The sequence below is a fragment of the Apiospora kogelbergensis genome, assembly GCF_038363985.1.
Source record: "Apiospora kogelbergensis strain CBS 113332 chromosome Unknown utg000009l_segment0_segment0, whole genome shotgun sequence".
In the NCBI taxonomy this organism is placed as follows: domain Eukaryota; kingdom Fungi; phylum Ascomycota; class Sordariomycetes; order Amphisphaeriales; family Apiosporaceae; genus Apiospora; species Apiospora kogelbergensis.
The window spans coordinates 478,065-500,881 of record NW_027117426.1 but is presented as its reverse complement, the minus strand read 5'-3'; the positions used below and the strand labels follow the sequence as shown (position 1 = coordinate 500,881).

At 52.7% G+C, this 22,817-nt stretch overlaps 6 protein-coding genes across 6 annotated transcripts; 2 read left to right on the top strand and 4 right to left on the bottom strand.

Annotated features, from left to right (window-relative positions):
• Positions 1-1,209: 1,209 nt before the first annotated feature.
• On the top strand, positions 1,210-2,565 carry PG998_013203 (uncharacterized protein; the record flags this gene model as incomplete). Its single annotated transcript, XM_066880019.1, has 3 exons — positions 1,210-1,884; positions 1,948-2,168; positions 2,223-2,565. 3 exons carry the CDS (start codon positions 1,210-1,212, stop codon positions 2,563-2,565), a joined length of 1,239 nt encoding a protein of 412 aa, XP_066724158.1.
• Positions 2,566-3,483: 918 nt separating this feature from the next.
• PG998_013202 (uncharacterized protein) lies at positions 3,484-4,243 on the bottom strand (the record flags this gene model as incomplete). Its single annotated transcript, XM_066880018.1, has 3 exons — positions 3,484-3,594; positions 3,675-3,844; positions 3,910-4,243. The coding sequence occupies 3 exons, from the start codon at positions 4,241-4,243 to the stop codon at positions 3,484-3,486; spliced, it is 615 nt and encodes a 204-aa protein (XP_066724157.1).
• Positions 4,244-6,080: 1,837 nt separating this feature from the next.
• Positions 6,081-8,020, bottom strand: PG998_013201 (uncharacterized protein; the record flags this gene model as incomplete). Its single annotated transcript, XM_066880017.1, has 8 exons — positions 6,081-6,316; positions 6,379-6,506; positions 6,565-6,987; positions 7,075-7,155; positions 7,207-7,277; positions 7,328-7,401; positions 7,455-7,531; positions 7,587-8,020. 8 exons carry the CDS (start codon positions 8,018-8,020, stop codon positions 6,081-6,083), a joined length of 1,524 nt encoding a protein of 507 aa, XP_066724156.1.
• A 2,750-nt stretch (positions 8,021-10,770) lies between these two features.
• Positions 10,771-11,296, bottom strand: PG998_013200 (uncharacterized protein; the record flags this gene model as incomplete). Its single annotated transcript, XM_066880016.1, has 3 exons — positions 10,771-10,995; positions 11,061-11,156; positions 11,230-11,296. The coding sequence occupies 3 exons, from the start codon at positions 11,294-11,296 to the stop codon at positions 10,856-10,858; spliced, it is 303 nt and encodes a 100-aa protein (XP_066724155.1). The 3' UTR covers positions 10,771-10,855.
• Positions 11,297-16,100: 4,804 nt separating this feature from the next.
• Positions 16,101-16,945, bottom strand: PG998_013199 (uncharacterized protein; the record flags this gene model as incomplete). Its single annotated transcript, XM_066880015.1, has 3 exons — positions 16,101-16,482; positions 16,553-16,709; positions 16,768-16,945. 3 exons carry the CDS (start codon positions 16,943-16,945, stop codon positions 16,101-16,103), a joined length of 717 nt encoding a protein of 238 aa, XP_066724154.1.
• A 909-nt stretch (positions 16,946-17,854) lies between these two features.
• PG998_013198 (autophagy-related protein 11-domain-containing protein) lies at positions 17,855-22,454 on the top strand (the record flags this gene model as incomplete). Its single annotated transcript, XM_066880014.1, has 3 exons — positions 17,855-17,928; positions 18,036-22,140; positions 22,233-22,454. 3 exons carry the CDS (start codon positions 17,855-17,857, stop codon positions 22,452-22,454), a joined length of 4,401 nt encoding a protein of 1,466 aa, XP_066724153.1.
• Between the last annotated feature and the right edge of the window lie 363 nt (positions 22,455-22,817).

Sequence of the window (22,817 nt, the reverse complement as noted above, 5' to 3'; positions counted from 1 at the left end):
GTTCCCTTGGAGCTGTCAGGCTGGATTACCCAAGGGCTTGGCCAGACTTCAGAGCTGGTAAATGCGTAGAGCTGGGCTGCACTACTTCTCCCCAGATAAGAAGACTACCCATGCTTACACCTCTCTCATTCAGCAACCCTCCAATATCGGCGGGGACGGGGACGATTATCGATGAGATAAATACTGCAAGCAGCATGTGGGATAATTTCCTGACCGGAAAATCTCTTGTCAATACACTTAGAGCTCTCACAACTCTATCTTACACTTCAGATGGAGTGTGTATCCCTGAGCAGTTTAAGCGAACTTTAATTATTCATCGAACTATAACGCCGGCATATGGTAGTGAGATCTCCCAATTGTCGTTCGGGCTTTTTGTCAAATCCACACTGGCCAGATGGCTTTTGATACACGGCAGAGCCGAAGCCGACCACCAAATGTTGCACAGTGTCCTCGAGAAACCACCATACACAAGACAATTAGATATTCCAACGTGGGCAGAGATCGTCACATTATCGCAGAGCTCTTCGGGGAAGAGCTTTTAGCAACAGTGCCGTGATGGGGATGGGACTGCAGTTGGAGATGAGACATTACAATGACCTATACGATAGATTATTTACATGGAAGTCGGGACGGTGGATCGAGATTGAATGATCGGGTCCGTCAAGTAGCACCGGCGCCGGTTTGCCCACCTGCGTTTCCGCCCGGGCCGCCGGAAACAGCGTCGTGGAGCCTGTTGATGGGCATGCGCTGGGTCGGGTCCAATGAAATATTTTGGAGGTGCTGACTTGTGGTGTGTGGGTAATGGGACCCCACTAAATGTGGCTCGGGTGTGGCATTCTCGGCAGAAAGTGGCGCCATCATATGTGTTTTTTTTCTCACCAACTTAGTGGCGTTTGACGGATATAAGCTCCAGCTATGCAGCCAACCTCCTTTTCGTTATCAATTTTGCTGTTGATGTTCCGACTCCACGCATAAGTAAGTCATGTCACACCAAAGTTCTCTGGATCTTCTAACTTGCAAGTGACAGTGGGTAAACAGAGAGCGTCCAAGCTGTTGACCTTGCAAAAGAATTTAGCAGCAGCTGAGCGCACACTCGCAGCTGCCAAACTACCGAAGAAGCAGGCAGCAGCACGTGCAAAGTTGCTCTCGGTTCAGGCAAAGTTAGAAAAAGAGGAGGGAAAGACGTCGAAGCGTGATGAGTTTCGCGCAATGACTGAGGCTGCAGCAGCTGCTTCTGCTGCTGCCAAGAAGGATGCGAAAGCAGTAAAGGCGTCGCAGAAGGCGTCGCAGAAGGCGTCGCAGAAGGCGTCGCAGAAGGCGTCGCAGGAGAAGGCGTCGCAGGAGAAGGCGTCGCAGGAGAAGGCGTCGCAGGAGAAGGCGTCGCAGGAGAAGGCGTCACCGGAGGAGAAGACGCCACCGGAGAAGAAGACGCCAACGGAGAAGGTGTCGCCGGAGAAGAAGACGCAACCGGAGAAGGTGTCGCCGGAAAAGGCATCACCGGAGAAGGCGTCACCGGAAGCAACGGAAGCAGAGGCTTGGGCGCCGACTACATCATCGGCATTGTTAAAAAGAGCTAGAAGACGACGAAGGCGGTTACTGGCACAGACGTTGAAGGAAGAGGAAGAGGCAGCACAGGCAGCAACCAAAACAAAAACTTGGGTGCCGGCATTTTTAAGACGACTCGTGGCACGTCGAGCACCAAGAGCACCGACGCCGCCAGCACCGGTCGCTCCAGCACTCAAGACACCGGCGCTGAGCCAGGTTGTTCGCATCAGCCCAAACCCACTCGGCCGCTATGCCTTCTTCGCCCCATCCTCGCCCCTTATCTGTGCTTTGACACAGCCCGTCCACCACGGATTTGGGCCTGGCGTGGCACGGTGTGAGGTAAGATGACAATTCAACCCGTCCCCATTGCTGTGTTTTGTGACTGACGAAACTCCCACTTAGCGCATACTCGGCTACACTTTTAAGTCCAAAGTTCTCCTTGCCGAGGCACTCAACCTCCATGCTTGGAAACCTGAGGATTATAGGCAGTTTAAGATTCGCGGCAGCCCCTACTTACTGCCGGGAAATAAGCGCATCGCCATCTACGGCGACAGCCTGATGCGAACTTATTTGACCGGCAAGTTGATGGAGCTGGGACCCGAGAAGGGTACCGGACTGCTATGGTAATCTCCCAGCATCTATTTTATGTCCTCGCATCGCCGCTGACTCTCTCCTAGGAACTCCATAAATACAACCGCCTTGAGCGACAAAGAACTATGCGCTCTCTTCAAAAGGATCGGTCTGCCTAGTTGCTTCCCAGCCATGGACCAAATAACCGAATATACTTCGACACCAAAGTACATGGCTACCACCATCGAAGCCCTTGCCGCTGCGGCTTTCATTGACGGGGGTGACGAGGCGCTGGAAACCGTCATGAAGCGGTTCGGAATGGACTCGTTAATAGAGGAAACGGCCTCCTTGTACAATGCCTTTCGCAACGAGGAGCCTGATGCCAACGCGCCGCCAGCACGCCATTTCGCGCCACACATCAAGTATCCTATAGGCAAGACGTCTATTTAATGCCGCACTTGCAGGCAATCCTACCCACCTCCCTCTTAAGTACCGCTACTGTAATATTATGTACCACTACGCAATATATGGCTTCCTAAACAACTGAGATAGCGTCGAATCGAAGTGAGAGGAAAAGACTGCGGCTCATTCAGGACCTCCTACACAATGTCGTATAGCAGTGGTGTCGTACACAAAGTCGAGCTAGATAGTATCAAGCCAGGGCCTGTTGTTGGAACGTAGAGAAAAAATGTGAATCACGCTGACCAAGACGACCAGCGTGCTGAAGCAAAAGAGTTATTTGAAATGCCACATTACTTTTTGGTGCTGCAAACAACGAGTTGTAGCTCTGGAAAACGAGGTTGGAAAATTCAATGTCGCTCAGCATTACGCCGCAGTGGCGCTTCAGCTGAGGGAACAACAAAACTTCCTTTACAGGGTCGAATCCAAACCACACTGGAGCATGATGAATTCAGTTCAAGGTTGGGATTTCTCCGATATCCAAGGGGAGTGAGACCTGATAGACAGCCCCGATCGACGTGGGTAGAGGGGGGACGAGAGATGTTCTCAACGCCCAGAGAATCCAAAGCAAACCGTATTTCGTGCTTTCCCGATCTTGTCTACTCATGTCATTTTGCAATGGTGTGGGATATTTCCCACCTGAATTTGTCTTAAGAGATCACGAGCCGCGTTTCATTCCGTTTCCATTCAATCTACCGCCTGTTGTGTCCAGGTATCTTCAATGTGCAGATATTATTATTAAATGGCAGCTGCTGTTGTCAAAAGAGCCCTGTCCACCGCCAATGTTGCGGACTCTTGCACCAGGTCAACTCAAAGGCCGTCTTGGCCTCCTTGGAGCCCTTCAAGCCGAGGGCGCCGACGAAATCATCCCAGTCCATGGATGAGGTGAGGCCCTTCTGTTCGGCTGGTTCACTTCGGAACCTCTTTGGCCTTCTTATCCTGATCTTTCTTGTCCTTCCATCTCGGATTGGACCCAACGACGACAAGGGCTCGCGCGTATGCCTTCTCGGCCGCCGCCAACTAAGCGACAACGAACTGAGAGGGGAATTAGCAACGGAACATATTCAATTTGGATTTGTACCGGGGCTGGCGTGACTCACAGGGTCCGTCTTGCTGTACCAATAGTCCCAGTTGTCTTCCTTGACGCAATTCTGGTTGATCATCTCGGCTCTCTTCTCGTCCATTTCCTTCTCCAGCGCTTTCAAGACGTTGTCTTGTGGTGCAGCTTTATACGGGACATGGAGGGCTTTGCAGAAAACGCACGACAGACCTGAGTGTGCTGTTAGCAATTGGAGATGTGCGTAATGCTTGGGGTCTATGGGTCTTTCTTCTTACGGTCGTTCTTGGTACACTGCCGAAAGGGATGGAAGCCGTTGTGACTCCGGCCGAAGCGCCAACAGTTCACGCATCGTCTCTCGTTCTTCTGTTGCTGGGCGGAACCTGCCTCCAAATCCTCTCGAACCTTTCCTCTCGGCTTGGGAACTCGGACATGGTCAGGGTCATACTTATTGCGCTCGGCAGGGCCTGGCACAGAATCTTGGTGAGGTCCATCACTTATCCGAGCTCGTTTGGGTGTGGGGCGATCATTGTCTGAATCGCTTGTCTCTGAAGCCTGTGGTTTTCCAGGCTTCTTACGCTTCTCCCTGCTAGGAGAATGGATATCAGCCATGGGGAGTGCTCCGAAATTAGTTGATGATGGGGTATATGAAAGGTGGTCAAAAAGCTTGGAGTTTGGTCGAGAGGTGTGTGAGAAACACAAAACACATTTTTCCCTCGTGGAATTTGTAATTCTAGTACGTGGAGGGCTGGAGAAGCGGATCACACTGAGTTTATTGCCTGGGAAACGAGGTACCTGATTCTTGAAAGCAGGGGCCTATCTAGCCATCACCGATTATAAGTCACCACGGGGCTCGAATCGGGGAGGGAGGGGGGAAAGACCCGCGCCCCGGGGGTGAGGAGGAAAGGGTGCCAGTCTTACGGGGGGGTTACTAGTCCTAGTTATACCCCTCGTTGAGATTTAAAGACTACCACTGGGCACGAAGTACCGGAGTGTTGCTATTTAGTACTCATTGTTTATCTATAACAAATTAGTGTGCTTGTATGATCATTGCTAATGGTACCGGATTGCTTAGAAACATTACCCTGTAGTGATTAGTCATTATGCCAATTACCTTAGCAATAGCCCATCATAGTATACAGACCTTTCGAAGGCCCTGCCTCTCGGGTCAAATCCCTGTTATCTCTCAATGTACGATACCAGTATTCCTCACAGAGGTGGCAGTGACCAAGATGTTTTCCACAGACAGACCGGGGTGGGCTCAAGGCGGTGATCGTATACAGAACCTCCAGATCAAGTTGTAGTAGTCGTGTAAGGCAAGTCTGAAAAGGGGCGGAGATGGCAAAGTTGTGATGGATGTGACGGCATAGCAGAAGCCTCCTGCCTATCTTCTCCCCGGAAAACTGGCGTCATGGAAGGTACGAGTCAGGCCATTGGGTATAACGGCCACTTGGTTGCGTATGCAGATTTAAAGAGTCACATTTATAAGGTTTCGTTTCTGTTGGGATCATACCTTCATTGAACCGAAGAGCAAAAGAGAATGGAAAGTACGAGGCGTGGGAAAAGCTAGCCCAGTAGCCCAAACTAGCCGCAGCAGGTCCGCCGCACCCCAACATGACCGAATCTTAGGTCTCGCACACGCAGGCATACGAGTCGAGGCACAAAGAGCTACGCCCTGTAACGGCAGATTAGACAACGCAGAACAGAGGGACTTCGTGACACTTCCTCAAACTGGAGTCGTGTGCCTCGTGATTACTTAGCTTTAAAGCATCGCACTTATGATAACTTAATACTTGCTCATAGGAGAAGAAACATTTGCATAGTTTATGGCAGAGAAGACTCAAGAAGGGTTCATGAATGGGAACAAACATGGAGCCAAAATGGGGAAAAGGCTGTCCATCCATCATCACATCACATCTATCATGCAGATCCTGCCAACGTTCCGTGTTTCCGTTTGGTAGTACAGCCCGTCGCCAGAATTCCCATACATAATCAGCATGCTTTTTTTCCTCTCCCCCTGGGGTATCATGCAGTCTTCCTCGTCGTAAAGATAAACGTAAGTTCGTACAGCGTGTCATGCAAAATCGTGTTCCCGTGGCATAAAAGGGGTCGTCATGGTCGTCAGTCGTAAGAAAGCGCTGTCTAGGTAAAATCAAAAGGAGGTGGGTGGGTAGGTAGAGGTGATGGTGTTGGACATAGTCATGCGTATTCGCCTTGGATATAGCGAGGAAACCGGTCGGAAGAATCGATGATGGAACGGGGGTGAGGGGTCTCAATGACTCCCGAACTCCGTGCTGGAAATGGAGGAAGTGATCACGGATATCACGAGACCCGGTAGGCTCAAGAGTCACCAGATGGAGCAGTGTCGTGGTCGGATGACGCTACCGACGTTATCGAAGGTGTGGCTGGTTCTTCGAACAACTCTTTGAAACGTTTGGCCCCTTTTTTCTCAAAGTCGATGGTCAACATAGTTCCACTCACTACCAAGGGCGCTCTCGTCATCGTGGATCTTACCTTGTGCGTGTGTGAATTCCAGTTCGAGCTGCTGGAATTTGCTCTGGCGCGGGTCTGTGGTATTGGGATGATAATTTTGGCAAAAGATATATGGGCTGATATCCCGGATCGCGATCACGTGAGGTCGTTTCAGTAGCAACCAGCTCTTCAGGGGCCCCATTTTCACAGGCACTGAGAGCATCTGTTAGTGATCATGTGGACATAGTTTGGCTATTGAGATGCCTTGTACGTACGGAATGCGGTCCAAACGGGACAGTTTTTCAGTTCCCCATCCTGGACAGAAGCGTGAAGGCGCCGCCGATGGGTCACTATGTCTTCGTAGACCCTGAGACTGTGGTAGAATCCATCGTCGAAGATTTGCCTAATGTGCATTAGCACATCGTGCTGATCCTAGATATACCAGACATGTGGAGGCTTACGCTTGAAACAGAGTTTTTTCTTTGCGGATCTCGTACTCTTCCGAGCGCATTTTGGTGAACATCGGACTGCGCACCTTCAGGCACACGAACGTACAGTAGAACAGGACAACTTCTAAGACGGGGTAAGATGCTGGCTGTGATAAGCCGGTAGTCCCCAACCGGGGCTCCAACCACATGGTTGGGGGATGCTCACCTTCCCAGGTAATAAACGTGAGCTGTGCCCACGGCTTGCTCCGACCCTCTGACGAGCTCCATCGATTCAACGTCAGTCTGGAGTCGAAGTCGCGTTTGATGCACAGCTCATGGGCACCTTTTATAGAGGCCCAAGGCTCGCCACTATGGATCTGTCGGACCATAAGGAACGGGGTCTCCTCCAACCCTTGGAGGAAGAAAGTGACGGAGACGTTGTCATCGTCGAAGGTTCTAAGGAAGATCAAGACGTCAGTTGTAGCCAACGGTAGAAAGTGTATGCCATTGGGGGAGTAATCCGCCGTCAGCATTCTTGCATACCTTTTAGCGAGCGTCTTGACCTCGGCCGTCATGTCGAGAGAACCCAAACGGTGAAAGGGGCCGTAAGCTCGTGAGAAGAAGCTAGAGAATATGAGCATGCCCGATGCATTGTTGACGAATGGTGGTGCTTACCGACTGGTTCTCTTGAATTCTGTACGACAAGGGAGCGGCCGAGTGAAGATATCCTCGGCCCAGTGTGCGTCCTGATACGCATCAGTGGCAATTCGGGAAAAAAAGATTCCGGGGCACGTACCGTCTCTTGTTCCCAAAATAGCATCGCCTTTTGTTGGCGAATGAGTTGGTCATGGTGGATTGGACTCGGAGGTGCTGGGCTCAGAGGTTAGCTAGACGGTCAATCTTGCGTCGACATCTACACTCACGAATACCCCTAGCTTCGCGAAGCTGGTAGACCCGGTGACGGAGAAACTCGAGACCGTTGAGGTCAAACTCCGGAGACCTATCCTGAAGTAAGCAAGGGGTACATCAGGGGCGGTCATAGGAAGGATCTGTACTTGGTGAGGAGGTGCTTCAGCATAATGAGGAATGAGTAGTACATGGCGAAGCGGGCGGGTAGCGTCGTGCCCGGGAGCTCTGCGCCCAGGACGTGGTACATCTTGCGCCATCGGTGCTCCTTGTCGAGCGAGGTGTCCTCGATGTAGCCCGTAATATCCCGCAAACTCCGGGAGAAGCAGGGGAGCAGTTCGTTGAGGTAGTCGGTGACCACCGGGATACGGGCGATATGGAGCTGAGACAGGTCCGCTATGGTCCGCAGCATCTGGCCGCACTGCTGGATCTGTTGGATCAGGCCCCTCATGTGCTGGTGGAAGTTCTCGTGTAGGCGGACGCAAAGCCCCTCGAGGGCCATCGCCACGCGCCGGGCCCGCTCGGCTTCGACGCAGCATCCATTGAGCAAGTTGGGGCCAACCTCCCGCGTGATGATGTCCATGGCTGTCAGGTCATGAGCGGTCGGCGCTCCGGCAGGGGGCTGAGGGCGAGAAGGAGGAGTGCAGTTAAAAGAGTCCCATGGCGCTTGGTCGTGGTAGTGATTGTATGCATATCTTCTGAGTCTTGAACCCGGGGTGGCAAGTCTCGGGGATGTGTTTGCGTGTGCCGCAAACAGGAAATCAAAAGCTAGTATGGAAAACAAAGGAAAGAAAGAGGGGATCACAGCCTGAGACCTACACGCACGGGAGATTGCGAGTCAGGAAAGTAAAATAGAGAGAGGGAGAGAGGAAAAAGGCTTTAATTTCGGCAGGTAAGCAGCGGCAGGCTGTCTGCTCCGCACGAGGCCGGCCAAGTGGCCGTGTGGGGAAGTCGCAAGCCGGTGTCAATGATACGCGCGCGAATGTGCATAGGAAAAGGCCACTGTCTTAGATATAGATGGATGAGATGAGATGAGGAGCGATGGGGCGTCCCCAGAATGAACCACCCCCGTATCCAATGGCAGTTCTATGCTGCTAGGTCCCGAGCGTCAACGGGAAAGACGTGGAAAGACATCTATCGTACGAGAAGCACCAGGTGTTGGGTTGTGTTGGGCGAAAGCGTCATTGTATGGAACAACTCGTCACGGCAAGGAAAAAGAGGGAAACCCATAGGCGCACAACGACGAAAACACCAAAGTCGATGATTACCCCGACTTGCACTTTGGGCCAAGATATCCACAGGACGTGAGGAGAATGACTGGCGGCATAACAAGCAACCGTGAGCAAAGGGCTCTCTCTACCAGCCGACCTCGACTGCACCCGGCCTTGAATGCCATTGACTTGAGCTGCTGCTGCCGGAGACGGCAATACGTGGGTAGCAGAGTTCAACAGCATGTCGCAAATGTTCAGTAAGCGGTTGCCACGAATTCCCTCGCCCACTATCGTAAAGTAAATGCAACGGGGATTGGTCGAGCCGGTTGCAATTTGTGTCATGTGTAGGTAGATTTCGCTACTCCGAAGCGAGCAACCCTGCATAAGCCGCCTGCGGAGAGAGGGGGTTTGGACCAGTCCCGGCCGACTCTGTGGCATATCGCAATATCACATCGGCGACTCACAGCATCGAGCCTTCAAAACATTCTGTCCCTCGGAGCCAGCTTCGCCTCGAGGGCTCGCCACGGCTGGGGCTACGTGGCCCCGATCGTTGATACGGGCATTCATTCCCTGATTTCAAGAGAGAAGCAAACAGCCAAGAAGAAGTCAATTGATGGAATTGATTAAATGATTGCCAGCGTTGAAAACATTTGGTTCTCGGCAGACCAAGCAAACAGTTGGTCCCATCGGTATCGGGGGGAGCTCCTTTTTCTCGAGGAATGAATCCACTGGGTAGTGCCGAGCGAAGGCTTGTGCAATCCGTTTCGGTAAACTGCAGCTCGAGATAAGCAACACCAGCAGGGGCTGCGAGCACCCAAGACCAAGATTTAATGTTGAAGGCTGTCGAGAAGTACATTCATGCATGGCAGGGTACTTCCGACCACCGGCCCCATCAAGGGCCTGGCGCTCCGACTCTGGCTGCTGTACCCCATCCAAGCGTGCGTTTTGTGATTGCTGACAGTATTTCGAGGACCAGACAGGCGGCGAGGCCATCACCAATCCAACATCGCCGAGACTTGTATCGAGCTTGAATATGCTCGTAGCCTTAGCATGCTAGGCTGATCGGGCCAAGTCGTCGCATATAGTAGTGACAATGTTTGGCAGACATGAAAGAGGCCGGTTTGGTGGAAACTTTGTAGCCGCATTCTACGGGGATGTCGTCAACCAGAACGGACCCGAAACCGTGCTAGGAGAAGAGACGGTGATTGCTGGAAAATACATCATCGGGCCGGAGTCATCCAGGTTGCCAACACGCCGGCCGGAGGCAGCAAGGCAGCTAAAAGCAATCGAGGGAAAGCTGGTCAGATCCTTGGGATCCTGGGGGACTGAGGCAACCATCTCGCGTGTTTCCATGTCTTCGAACGAACCTTTCGCGCCCAATCATGTCGAGGCTCTTCACCCTGCACACCACCACTACACACCACACCGCGCCCCAGAGCGAGTCAGCCCTAGGGGTGGGCCGTGGCGATGAGCTTATGTGTGTATGTAGATGGAAGGAATGCAGAACCTGGTTACACGGACCCCTTGTGTTCAGCTGAGAAATCTATGGAGACTATCGTAGAGCCATTCTCAAACCTGCCTTCTTTACGTACTAACATACTTGCACATTGATTGCTTTGCTATTGTCAATGACAGGAACGACGTTTCGGCGTTTTCACAACACAAGAAGTACTACCTACTCGCTAAAATAGTCATCCAAGTATGAATGGCTGCATAGCTCTTAATGTTACCGGTGACGAACCGACTACTTGTGAAAGAGTGAACAGACTGGTGAGCACATTCGAAGGGTTTCACAGAAGGGTACATACTGGCGAGTGGGAATATTGTACATTTGATTTCGATGACTATGGTATCTGAGAACGTTTACGCAACTTGATCGCCCCTTGGCTCATCGCGAAGTGTAGTCAACTAACAGCTCTGTTGACTATGAAATGGGAAAATCAACCGATTCGAGGGCCTTCCCTGTGTGACAACACCATTCATTCCGAGATCCATATTACAATCAAAAAAGAAAACATAGGCCATCCACCTGGGGCCCAAGTTCACTTGCAAAAGACGACCAAGCGTGAAGTCATCTCTCATAAAGTTAGGCTCTCGTGGGCGGAAGCGTAGAAAACGAGAAAAAGCAGACATCAAGAAGTTTACTCCTCGTCGTCGTCATCGCCGGCCTAATCTCTATCAGACGAACGTCTTTGGAGTTATTATTCTCATGTCGAGAGACCTACTTGGTAAGCTTGCTTCTCGTCCTCGTAACGCTTCTTGTCGGTAGCAGCCTTGGCCTCGTAGGGACCACGCTGCTTATCGTTGAGAGCCTTCCAGCGCTCACCAAGAATCTTGCCCACTTGACCTGTAGAGGGGGGATGGTGTTAGTCAAGGGGGGATCGGGGACAGTCCATAGCAGGTGTTGCTTACCGAACGAGATACCAGGGTTCTCCTCACGGACGTTCTCGCGCTGCTCGTTCGCGAAGAACATGTAGGCTGACAGACCACGCTTGGGTGCGTTGGGGTCTGATAAGAGGCAAGTCAGCAACGTGCTCAATATAATCTTCTCGAAGTGCCAAAAGGAGGAGTTTTAACTTACCCTTCTTGCTCTTTCTCTTCTCGACCTTGCCGGTCTTACCGCGCTTGGTGGTGGCTTCCTTGGGCATCTTGAATCGTTGTCAGTCATGTCATTCTCATGGGTTGGGAACAGATGTGTTCTGGGCGTGTTGCGTTGAGGACTCGGGTGGCCCATGGGGATGGGCAGGGGGAAAGCGACGGCGCCAGCAATGTCGCGTCGCGGGGCAGTTTATGCGATAACGCGTAGCATGGACGTGGGTGTGGTTGTGTGATGCACTCCGAGCGCAAGTGCAATTGCGCATCCCCACGCGGGACAATTGGGAATTGAAGCTTGGAATCGGATCGTGTAGGGTATATTGCATACCTTGAAGGTTCTGTGCGGTTCCACAGATGTGTGTGTGGTGGTGGTTGAAGCTATGATGCAAAATCGCTGTTAGTGATTGATAACACTTGGATATGATGGTGATGATGCGATGCGTTGTGGTTGCTGGCCCAGGAGACGAATGCCAGCCAGTTGTGCACGCAAGGTGATGGCAAAGCTTTGGAAAAAGCTTAAAGAAGCACCTTGCGCGTTTGGCGACGGATGCACAACGGCCAGCAGTCCAAAAACCCGGCCAATGGCGATTGTGACAAAGCCAGAGGGGATTTGAGAATGAATAACTTGGGTATGCGGCGGATAGTCGAAAGTGACTTGTGGTTGGGAGGGAATTGCACAGAATGGGATGTACTCACTGGATAGTGGTATGCTCGCCTTGAGTGTGTTGGCAAGCAGTTGTAGGTGAAGACACGATTTTGGGTGGGAGATTTTGTATGAGAGAATGGGTGAGAGAAGAAGGGGGAATTTGTATGGGGGGGAAAGTGGTAGACAGCCTTTTTTACTATGGGCTGGGACTGGCTGGGTGATTGCGCGGGCAGAGGGGGAGACCAGACCAGCCAGGCTTGAACTTGGACTTGACTGCAAAGTGTCTGGTGTGTGTGTGTGTGTGTGTGTGTGTGTGCGCGCAGGCGCAGGACAAGAGGGGGAAAAGAGGGAGGGGGCCCGGCTTCTGAGGGGGAAACCAAAAACCAGACATGGACCCAGACAGACATCACACACACAACATTCAATGGGAATACACTACTACCTACTACACACTACCCTACTGCTGCTGCTACTGCTACTGTGCTGGACTGTACCCTCACACGCCCTCACACACTTCACCACTCACGTACACTCATCGTCTATGCACCTGCCCCATCCATTGGCTCCTTTGTACACACACGACTGTAACCTGCACCACTCCCTGTCCAGCCTGCCCGGCCATTGCTTAGGGCGACGGCTGTTCTGGTTCACTGAGACTGGCACGACTGGGCATAATTCTGGGAACGGAACCTGGGAGCCTGGCATGCCTGGCACACTTGCAAAGGATCTCGCTGCTCGGTGTGGATTCTCTCTCTGTCTGTTTTTTCCTTCTTTCCTTCCATGTTCCTGTCCCCCCTTCCTGATTGTTTTGTGGTGTCTCGTGTCTGGCTGAACTTGTGCTAGCCTGTCTGCCTCCTGCCTGCTGCCTGTCCACTGCAGGCCGCAAAGCGTGAATCCATTTCGCGCGCTGCTTTATGCATGTGTGTATGTATGTGCGTTAAGGTACCACCTAAATGGGAGGCAGGCTATCATATCAATTTGACGTATGTCTGTCTGGAGAAGGCTTTGATGGTTTTGAGGCCTGCCTTTTCCTTTTCCTTTTCTTTTTATACATTTCTGTTTCCATTATCCTTTAACCGACTTGGTAGTACACAGTGAATAAGTGAGTGATGCAGATGCCAGTTGGGTGCATGTTTATCAATCAAAATTGGCTGCTGCTGCTGCCTCTCTCCCCTGCTCATGTCACTCACCCGCAAGCGATGTACTGCAACTGCGCGGCTTTGTAGCGCGTCCACCACGGCTCCAGCTACAGTACTGTGTACTTGGGACGCGATCCATGGGTGCTGCTGGTCTCATCTGGGCGTCGTTGGCGAGGTCCCCTTCCAAGCCATCCGGCCGGCTCGTTCAATTGACACACATCACTCTCCGAGGCCTACCCCCATCCATTATCGATGATAAACCCTCCCATGCCCACGTTTCCTTCAATCAGCGTGTCGCCTGCACCCACTGACTTTGCCTACGCCTTTACCTGCACCCTCCCAGAGCCATCGGTTTGTCGCACACCTACGGCTGAGGGAAGCTCGCAGCCCGGTAGCTGCCCATGTACCTCGCGGTCCCTTGTTAGCGTGCGTGGTACATCGGCCTATCACCCTATCTCCTGTTCCATGACGAACAAAGTGGGTGCGATGCTTTTTGAAGCTGGGTGCTTTTGTCGCGCAGCAGCTGATTTCCGTGGCACACCATTTCGCTGGGAGTTTCGACGGTCCCCCAATTTGCCTGCAGCGGACTTTTCCCTCTCTTCTCTTGCCTTTGCTTGCTGCACCTTGGACCACGGACGACACAGCTTTCTTGGAGTCGCCTTTGCTTGGTCAACCTAGCAACCGCCTCTCTCTTCTTTCTCCCTTCCCATCCTACTTCCCCTTTCTCTCCTCCAAACAAAGCTGACACAATTTTCCTCTCCAACATGCCATGGGCCCCGCCTCTCTCAACACTCTTTTATTCTGACCTATCAACGCTTTGGTTTCAATCCTGCTTCGGACTCTGATCATTCTTTGGATGATACGATGGGCAGAAGCGATTCTCCCATGTCCTATCACCATTGCCTTTTCACTAACAGTCGCGAATTTTCAATGTTGCTTGCAACGACAATTGAGCATGGCACCATCATTGCTCTCATGCAATGCCTTGCTCAACAATGCATCCCCCGAGCTGGTGCACTCATAGTCGTATGTCTGCCTGTTACTTACATCATAGCATCATGTTACGAACGACTTATAAAACCTACATGGAGAGGATCCTAAAGTGTAGTTATTTGGTTTGCACTACATGAGCCTTTACGTTACGGCGGCACACGCAGATATTTACCCTGATATCTCCTCCCCGTAAGTGAGGAGTTTGATCTTTTCCAATGCGTAACCTCGTGACACCGAGTCTCTGCAGCGAGCCTCCCTTCCACAGGCCGGACCGCACTGCACCTCTGATATTGATTAATCTGGCCGCCCGGTCAACATGTCGTACATATCAAGAGCAAGTGCAACCAGCCATACTCACTCTGCAGCAAGTCAGGCAGCCTTTGCTGTACTAGATAGTAGAGTGCTATTCTGGCCACTGCAACTACAATTGCATAAGGACTATCAAAGCAAGGCTCGCGCTGAGCGTGCCATATACATGATAACCTCACCTGTTCTGGGTGGGTACCGCGGATCCCATCTTTTCGGGAGTTGCGCCACCCAATGCTGGTGCTTCAGACGCGGTGAATGGGAGAATGGCTAATCCGACTACACTTGGCGACTCCAAGCACCAGCACCCAGCTTGCCAGGTAGGGCCAGACTGATCCTGATGCTGCTTTATGCGGAACATGAGGAGCGACGCGATGTCATGTCTTATTGCCTTGGAGCACTGGGAAGGTATTCCAGCGCTAGCAACCAACGACGCCCAAAGTAACAGGCAATGTCAGGCATTGGATGTCTCGCTAGCCCCAATGCAGAGGCGAAATCAGCGTCGAGAGCAATGTACCGGGCCACCAAAGGTGTACACTGTACAGGATCTGCCAGGTTTCTTCGCGGGCTCCCATGCGTGCGTCGCACCAATCCGCACTGTCGCTAAGTCGACGGTCCTCCACCGCGACGCCTACTCCAAGCCCAGGCCGGGAAAGGCCCAGCGGCCAGTCCACTCGGCAAAGCATAATCGCCCATAATAGGAACAAATCAATCACCTGGGAACAGTCGGAGACAGGATAGGAATAGGGACAATAAGCAACCCAACCATGCCAATGCGCCATGTCATCTTCTTCTGCCTTGGAAAGGTGACGGGCGGCTGATTTCACTCTGTTGTAACTTTGACATCACGTGGAATATCGATTCCCCCATCCCGCTGCCGAAGCTATTGCCTCTCAGTATTGTCAATATTTCCATCCTCGTCCGTTTAGGCTTGGGACCGAGGTGCTCTGATCTGCTTTTTCCCAGCCCGACCTCGATGACCGACAGTCCAGGGTTTTTCTTGTTCTCCCAACCCAAACCAAACAATCAAATGGACTTGAAACGAAGGGCGACATGGACCCCAGACAAGCCAGAATGCGACCTTGACCGCAACCGCGCTAGTCCTCTTCCATTCAGGCACAGCTTCTCTCAGATTGGCCCGCTCGGCTTGTTTTTCTAATCCCAGCCAGCAGAGAGTCCAGCCCAGCCTGTGGTGATCGCGAACAGCACATGCATATGCCCGTCCCCCTTCTTTAACCCAGATCTCGCGCGCCAAATCCACAATCCCCCCGCCATCTGGAAGGTCCCTACTTGCGTATGCACTCCACGGAGCTCTGCGATACCCGCAAAGTCTTCTACCACATGGGTATTCAACACTGCGATGTCGCTTTGTTAGTATCGACAAGCTACTTGTCACAAGCGTGTCGGGGTAGACCTGGTAGGTAGCGTAACTTTCATGAAGACAGGTTGAGTCTCAACCAAATCGAACCAAGATCGCGGGATGCTTTCCGGGCCGCTCCCAGGTCGGTGCAGTATACTGCCTACACGAGCCATACAAGCATCTGGATATTTGATAGGAAACTGGGTTTCCCTTTAACTGACATTGTCAAAACAGCAACCCATGGGTGAATCCGTGTAGAAGAAATGTCCAATCGGCATCAGTTTTGCTGAGTCCTGTATTGATTGATCGACCACATCACTGATCGTTCACTGGCTGCCAGGCCAAGTACGTAGGGGTATAATAACAACTCGAACAGGTCTTTTACGACTCGCCCACTCTTCCTGCCGGTACTTTTACACACCGTCCTCGTCCTCATCCAGCACCAGTTTCCTCAGACCTTCATCCTGAGCCCAGTCGACTCCACTCCCAGCCACGATGGCGCTTGCTGTGCCCTTCATGACCCGCCAGCGCCGGTGGCTAGTCCGAACCTCCCCCTCCAGCCGGGCAATCTCATCGCGGTACGCCGGGTCCGAGACGAGGGCCTCGTCTCGCAGGCGCTTCTCCTCGGCGGCGAGCTCGAGCACCTGCGACGCCAGACCCGCGTTCTCGCGGCTCAGTCGTAGCACATTGGCTTCCGTCTCGGTGATGTCGTCCAGGGTGGCGCGAAGCTCTGTGGATTGCTGCGCCAGAGTTGTCGAGGCCGCATCCCTTTCTTGCACGACGGGGAGCAGATCACTGACACATATCGTTAGTCAAGTGTGTAGAGAGACTGCCTGCTGGGCCAGAAACGTTGCCATATATGTACCGTTCAATAGGAGATGCCCTGCTACCCGCGTGGACAGCTTGCAGGACAGGCTTCACGGACAACACGCTCTCTGCCACCTCATTCCGCAAAACGTATCTCGCTCTCGTTTGGAGCAAGGCCTCCTGTGCTGCCTCCAGGGACTGTGGTTCCTCTTGGCCTGAATAAGCGTTATTAGCATCTAGTGAGTGGGCAACCAGGATAGGTCATATACTCACCCGGAACATAACTATTGTGCGCATTTATGAGCGCAATCTCGAGTTGCAGTTGCTGCAGTTGATCGTAAAGCGCTAGGACACGCTTCTCTTGGTCCGACAGCAACAGCTCACTGGATCCTGGGATTTCGCCTTCATCGGCAGGAGAATTGGCTGTCGGCTTTCGTGGTAAACGATCCATCCCCAAGTATTGTCTGGAAGTGCTAGTAGTAAGAAAGACTGCGGTTTTTTAATCAAATCTACAATGCCTTGGAAGCGCTACGTGTAAATGCCCCCGATTGCTCCAAGACGCGTTCTCGTGATGTTTAGTGTGGCGGAAACACTTGTGGCTGGTCAAATGTGGCGGATGCCTTGCCCGTCACCGTCCAAGGTCCGGCCAAACTCTGTGAGAGAACATTTGCAACACGTAACTAAAAATCCCAACTCGTTGAAATTATTTTTCTATTCCGTCCCATTACGTAGCATTACTTCTATATACCGACGTAATTATCTGCAAAATTATACACCTCTTACTACCTGATTGCTCGAACACCAACTCACAACAGCAGGCCTTATCTCACCAGGCCGCAAGATCAGCAGGCGACATCACAGTACCCCACTAGCAACGGCAATAGCCAACCTAGCACGGTCAGGTTGCCAGGGTCCTTCGACCTAGTCCGAACGGGCAAGCTACAAGGCAAGTCAGAGCTACGCACTGAGAGACGGCGAGTGACGATTCCTGATTCGATGCGCGGCCCCAGGGAAGCCTTATTATGCCATCGCCCGCGTGTGTTTGGTCGGACTTTAGCATTGTTGTCTTCCAATAAGCACGGATTTAGAGAGATGCCGGTGACTGGCAATACTAAATGCAACTGCCTAACGTTGGCTAATCATCCATTCTAGTCGACAACAGGGAGACAAAGAAAAAAGTACCACCTCAAACCCCATGCGACAGGCAAGACAAGGCCGGATGACTCGATAAGGCACCCGCCTTCTTCCGTCCCAGAATCTCCATCTCTACCTAATCGCCCAAATTCCCTGGGTTTCCGAGGTTTCGTCTTCGCTTATTCCTCCTCATCCTATTGCCTTGCGAGGGAGAAATGCATACGCCATGGCGACCAGGACGCAGGTGTTGATAGCCCATACGGGCCAGCGCCTGCAGGTTGACATCTCGCAGTTCGCAAAGTATGTTCCCGTCCCTTCCTGATTGCATCTGGCCCATGCATGACGGCCCTGTCGGTGTGGCAATCAGTTGTTGCGGTGACGAATACTGACTCTGAGATATGCTGCAGCCTCGATGACTTCAAGTCCTGGGTAGCTCAGCAGAGCGCCATTCCGGTCCAAAACATCGTCGCTTTAACGCCCCACGGCAAGACAGTCAAACTCCAAACATTACAAACGGACAAAGAGGCCTACATCTTCGACCTCCGCATAATACAAGCATCGACGCCAGGCACTCCGACGTCGCTAGTGTCTCAAGAACCTCTCCCGAAGCGCCTCAACATTCCCGCCGCCCCCAACTCCCTTACCGACACCCGTTCGCTGCAGTCATGGCACGAACTGTTCAAGAGTCGGCGCGACTGGGCGCTGACGGTTGTCGAAGACTGCTCCGCCATGGCCGAGGCAACCCAAGCGCGTCACAGTGAGATGGACGTCATGGTCAAGTGTCTCGATGCCGCCGTGGCCAACTTGGACACCGCCGTCCGCCCGATCGAGCCCAAGTACAATGAGCTGAAGGACTGGGTGACCCCCACGCAGGAAGAATACAACTCGCTTGCTGAGAATTGGGAACGTCTTCTAGAGATCGCACGAAGCGTCAGTATTTCACCCGCCATGGTGCGTTTCATGACGGGTAGAGAAACACGGAAGTCCCGGCAGACGACATTGGAGGATTTGATCGACCTCGATACCACACGCAAGGCAGGAAAGCTGGCAAACACGTCATTACGAAAGTTCAACAGCAAGGTTTCCGAGTTGGACAAAACGGCCGCTAACCTGTTTGATGGGTGTGACAATCTCTTCCAGGAGTTCGAGAAGGTCATGGCTCGTTCGGCACTACAACGTGGCAACGAATGTATGCAGCTGCTCGAGGACATTGAGGCTGTGGCCAAGAAGGTCGAAACCGACTACGAGACGACGCTTGGCTACTCTTCTTCTACGCGAGATTTTGCCCAGGCTTCGAAAACGGCGGCGAACCATACGGAGCGACTGTTGCCCAGCATTCGCACACGGGCCCAAGAGATGGACGAGATGCTTCGCTATGCCACCAAAGCACGCAACGACCTGGCTTCGGGCTCGCTCGACTTTATGCGCACCATCGCTGAGATCACGGCATTGCACTCTAGCGTCAAGACCCAGATGACTTTGATCAACCAGGGAGAGGAAGAAATGACTACTTTCGACTACCTCCGATTAATACAACACCTACCCTTTATGTACGCTTCATTTGTAGCCGAGGCTATCCGAAGACGTGAGTGGCAGGACAAGGTCAAGGCAGACTCATCCACCCTGGCCAACGAGATGGCATTGTTCCAGGACGAGGAGCTCAAGCGCCGGCGGAAATTCCAGAAAGTGGTTGGAAACACGTATGGCCCCGATAAGAACGACAGCGTGATAGCCCTCGAAGTGAACCTCTTAGGTGACGAAGATACCTGGCCAGCCGTGACGAAGCGCGAGCTTGAGGATTTCATGATCGAAGCCCAGCAGCAAAGAGTTGACGATAACATGATCGAAGAGGTAGCCAAGATTGTCAAGGAGCTGAACTCCCCAACGAAGCAGCAATCCAAACGACTGAAGGCCTTCAAGAATGGAAGCGTTCATGAGGCTGCGCTCGGTCGTAGTGGGCTCATGATCCGTGGCGATGACGATCTATTCCGAACGCTTCAGGACGACAAAGTGAAGTTAGAGAACAAGCTCAAGACTGCGGAGAGTCGTGTCCGTCGCCTGGAAGGTCTGCTGCACCGACAGAGTGCCGAATCTAGACCATCTATTGGCAGTCTTTTCCAACCGGGCGGCCAACAAGAACACAACGACTCTGCTGTTTCGCTTAAGTCGCCGCGTGCATCCGAAAGCCGAAGGGGCTCAGGAACGTCAGAAGCTAACGGTGCTCTTCTTAATCGTATAGCCCAGTTGGAAGGCGAACTCAAGGCGGAGCAGGGGCAGTCAGCGCAGCTGAAAGAAGCTGCTGCACGCACCAAGGAAATAGAAGGACAGATGGATGAGGTTAATTCGACCAAGAGAGATCTCCTGGGCAACATGGAAGCTTTGAAGCGAGAGTTTATGGAAGAGCGAAAGTCTTTGGAAGATGAGATCAAAGCACTCAAAGCCCGCCTCGAGGAAACCGAAGACGAGATCGAACATTTCGGCGAATCCAGGGAGAACGAAAAGGTCACATACGACGACAAATTGCGATCGCTCGAAGATGAGGTAGAACGTTTGACCCGGGAGAAGCAGGATGAAGCTTTGAAGACGCAAGGACAAGTCGAGTACCTGAGAAATGAGGCTCGGATTCAGATCGAGCGAAACGAGGAACTCGAAAGACAGCTTCAGGCAGCCAGAGAAAATGTCAAGGACCTGACAAGCAGAGCGGAAACCTCTGAGCAAAGCTCTCAACTTCATGCTCGCACACTTAGAGATCTACACGGGCAGATGTCGCCGCGAGACCGGGTCCCCGAAGACATCAACGACCTAATGGAGGCTGTCACCAACAAATCCAGCGAAATGCTCACCAAGTTCATGTCGTTGGAAGAGGACATGTCAATCTTAAAGACCGAGCTGGAAGCTGCGCAACACAACATGCACGACACCAAAGCCGAACTCTCAACTGCTCAAGACACGTTGTCCGCAGAGGAAACCACTCGGATGAAGCTACGAGAGTCTCTGGATGAGGAGAAGGCGAAGAGTGCTACTTTGGAAGGTGAGCTGAAGCAGAGTCGTGATGAGCTGAGCGAACTCCGAAGAAAGATGACGGAAGGCGAGTCTGGATCCGAGACATTGCGGTCAGAGCTTGAAAACGCGGAGAAGCGAGTCGCCGAGTTGACAGAATCCTTGGCATCGAGGCAATCTCAGGTCGGCAGCTTGGAGGAGGAAGCTCGCATGTACCAAGAAAAGCTCAAGTCTTCGGAAGCCCGGTTTACTAGTCTTAACCAGCGCTTTGAGGGACGCAATGACCGGACCAAGGACATTACACAGCGGCTGTACACTCATAACGAGCGGCTTTGCCGTCTCCTTGAGAGACTGGGCTTTTCCGTTACCCGAAAAGACGAGGAGTTCGCCATCCAGAGGATCCCGCGCTCAGAACGTACCGCTCGAGACCCTAACGACTCGTCCGACCCCAGCAGTTCAGTCCGCCGCTCGGTTTCTTGGGCTACAGCACCAATGGCCAGCAGTACCGACTTGAAACTTATGTTCTGGATGAACGCTGATGACGGCGACACTGAGGCTTCGCAATACCAGTCTTTTGTCAAGGGACCAGGCTTTTTCGACATCGATGTATTTGCCGAAACCCTATATCGACGTGTGAAGGAGGCTGAGCATACTGCCCGCAAGATGACCCGTGACGCCCGCTCTTATCGTGAACGAGCCCATGCTGCCGTCAAAGACTCGCATGACAAGATTGCATTCAGGCACTTCAAGGAGGGCGACTTGGCATTATTCTTGCCCACTAGGAATCAGAGCACCGGTGCTTGGGCGGCATTCAATGTTGGCTGTCCCCATTTCTTCTTGCGTGAACAAGAAAGTCACCGCTTACGCCAGCGAGAATGGCTGGTTGCCCGGATCACACGGGTTCAGGAACGTGTTGTTGACCTGTCTAAGAGTCTGTCCTCGACAGCTGCCCAACTTCCACCCTCAGAGACTGACTCCGTCAATACTGGAGACGAGTTTGATAACCCCTTTGACTTGTCCGATGGTCTCCGCTGGTGGCTCATTGATGCGATTGAGGATAAGGCCGGCGCTCCGTCTACTCCGGGCCTAGGCAAGAGCACGGTGGCCACCAATAACGTCGAGGCCCGAGCCGACATGCATACCCATCAAGCACGCACGGGCGGTAGCAAGCTCCTGTCGGCTGGGGGCGATAATTCCAAGATGAAGGCTGTGAGCAAGACTCTAAGCGAGAGCTTGAAGACCCGACGCAGTAGTTCTGGCAGCTCGACTAGGAAGAACTTGCCATTCGCAGGAGGCGCCGGTGCCGGTGCCGCCAAGAGCAGTGCCCTGACGTCAGAGACCAACAGCTTGCGGGCAGTCCCTATTGCTGGAGGGCAGGCTTCCGAGGCAGGACAGTCGGTGCCCGGGGGCAGCCCTTCTAAGTTGCGGCAAGAGGGCGGTTCCAGCAAGACGTCACTGTCTAATGTGGAAGCAAGCAACGCAGACAGCGGTCCAGGAGGCAATGCAAACGAGGTACGACAACACGACGTAGATGCCCTGCTCGGTCCTTGAAGAAAGGTGACTAGGGGGTATCCGAGGTGTCTACTCACTAATCGAGGGCGCAGCAGCGATTGTCGTTGTCTCCACGACGCCGCCATCGTCAACCTCCTGCTCCTGCCCGCAACCCCTACTTCCGCCCGCAGAAGGCGATGGAGCCGCCGCCGCCGCCGACTCCGACGCTTCACCGCGACGCGAGCAACGCTAGCAGCGCCAATGCTGAGGGCCGCGACCAGAGCGTGGTCTGGGACGAGCTCTGGAGTCTGGATGTCAGTTATCCTGGACAGTAATTTCGGATATCGTTTGGTCGTGCCCCTGGGGACATAGTTTGTGTTTAGTGGTTTTTGGAATAGGCGATTCTCATAGCAAACATATATCAATTTGGGGTGTTTGGTGACTTGGCTTGTTCCTGGTGCTTTTCTCTATCCTCTTCATCTCTTTTGTGGAAGGGTACGTTCTTCGTTGGTTAGGTTTTGGTTGGGATTCGGACGAGAGACGCGAAGGAGAGGCGTTTTCCTTTTTTGGCATTTTTGGTCGGTCGGTCGGCTTCAACTCGCACCCCAGATTGATCGTCTCTTTTTCCTTACGTCACGCCAAGTAGGCAAGTTGCTCGGCGGCGGCATGAACGGGGCGTGAAGTTGTGCCCAGGAAAT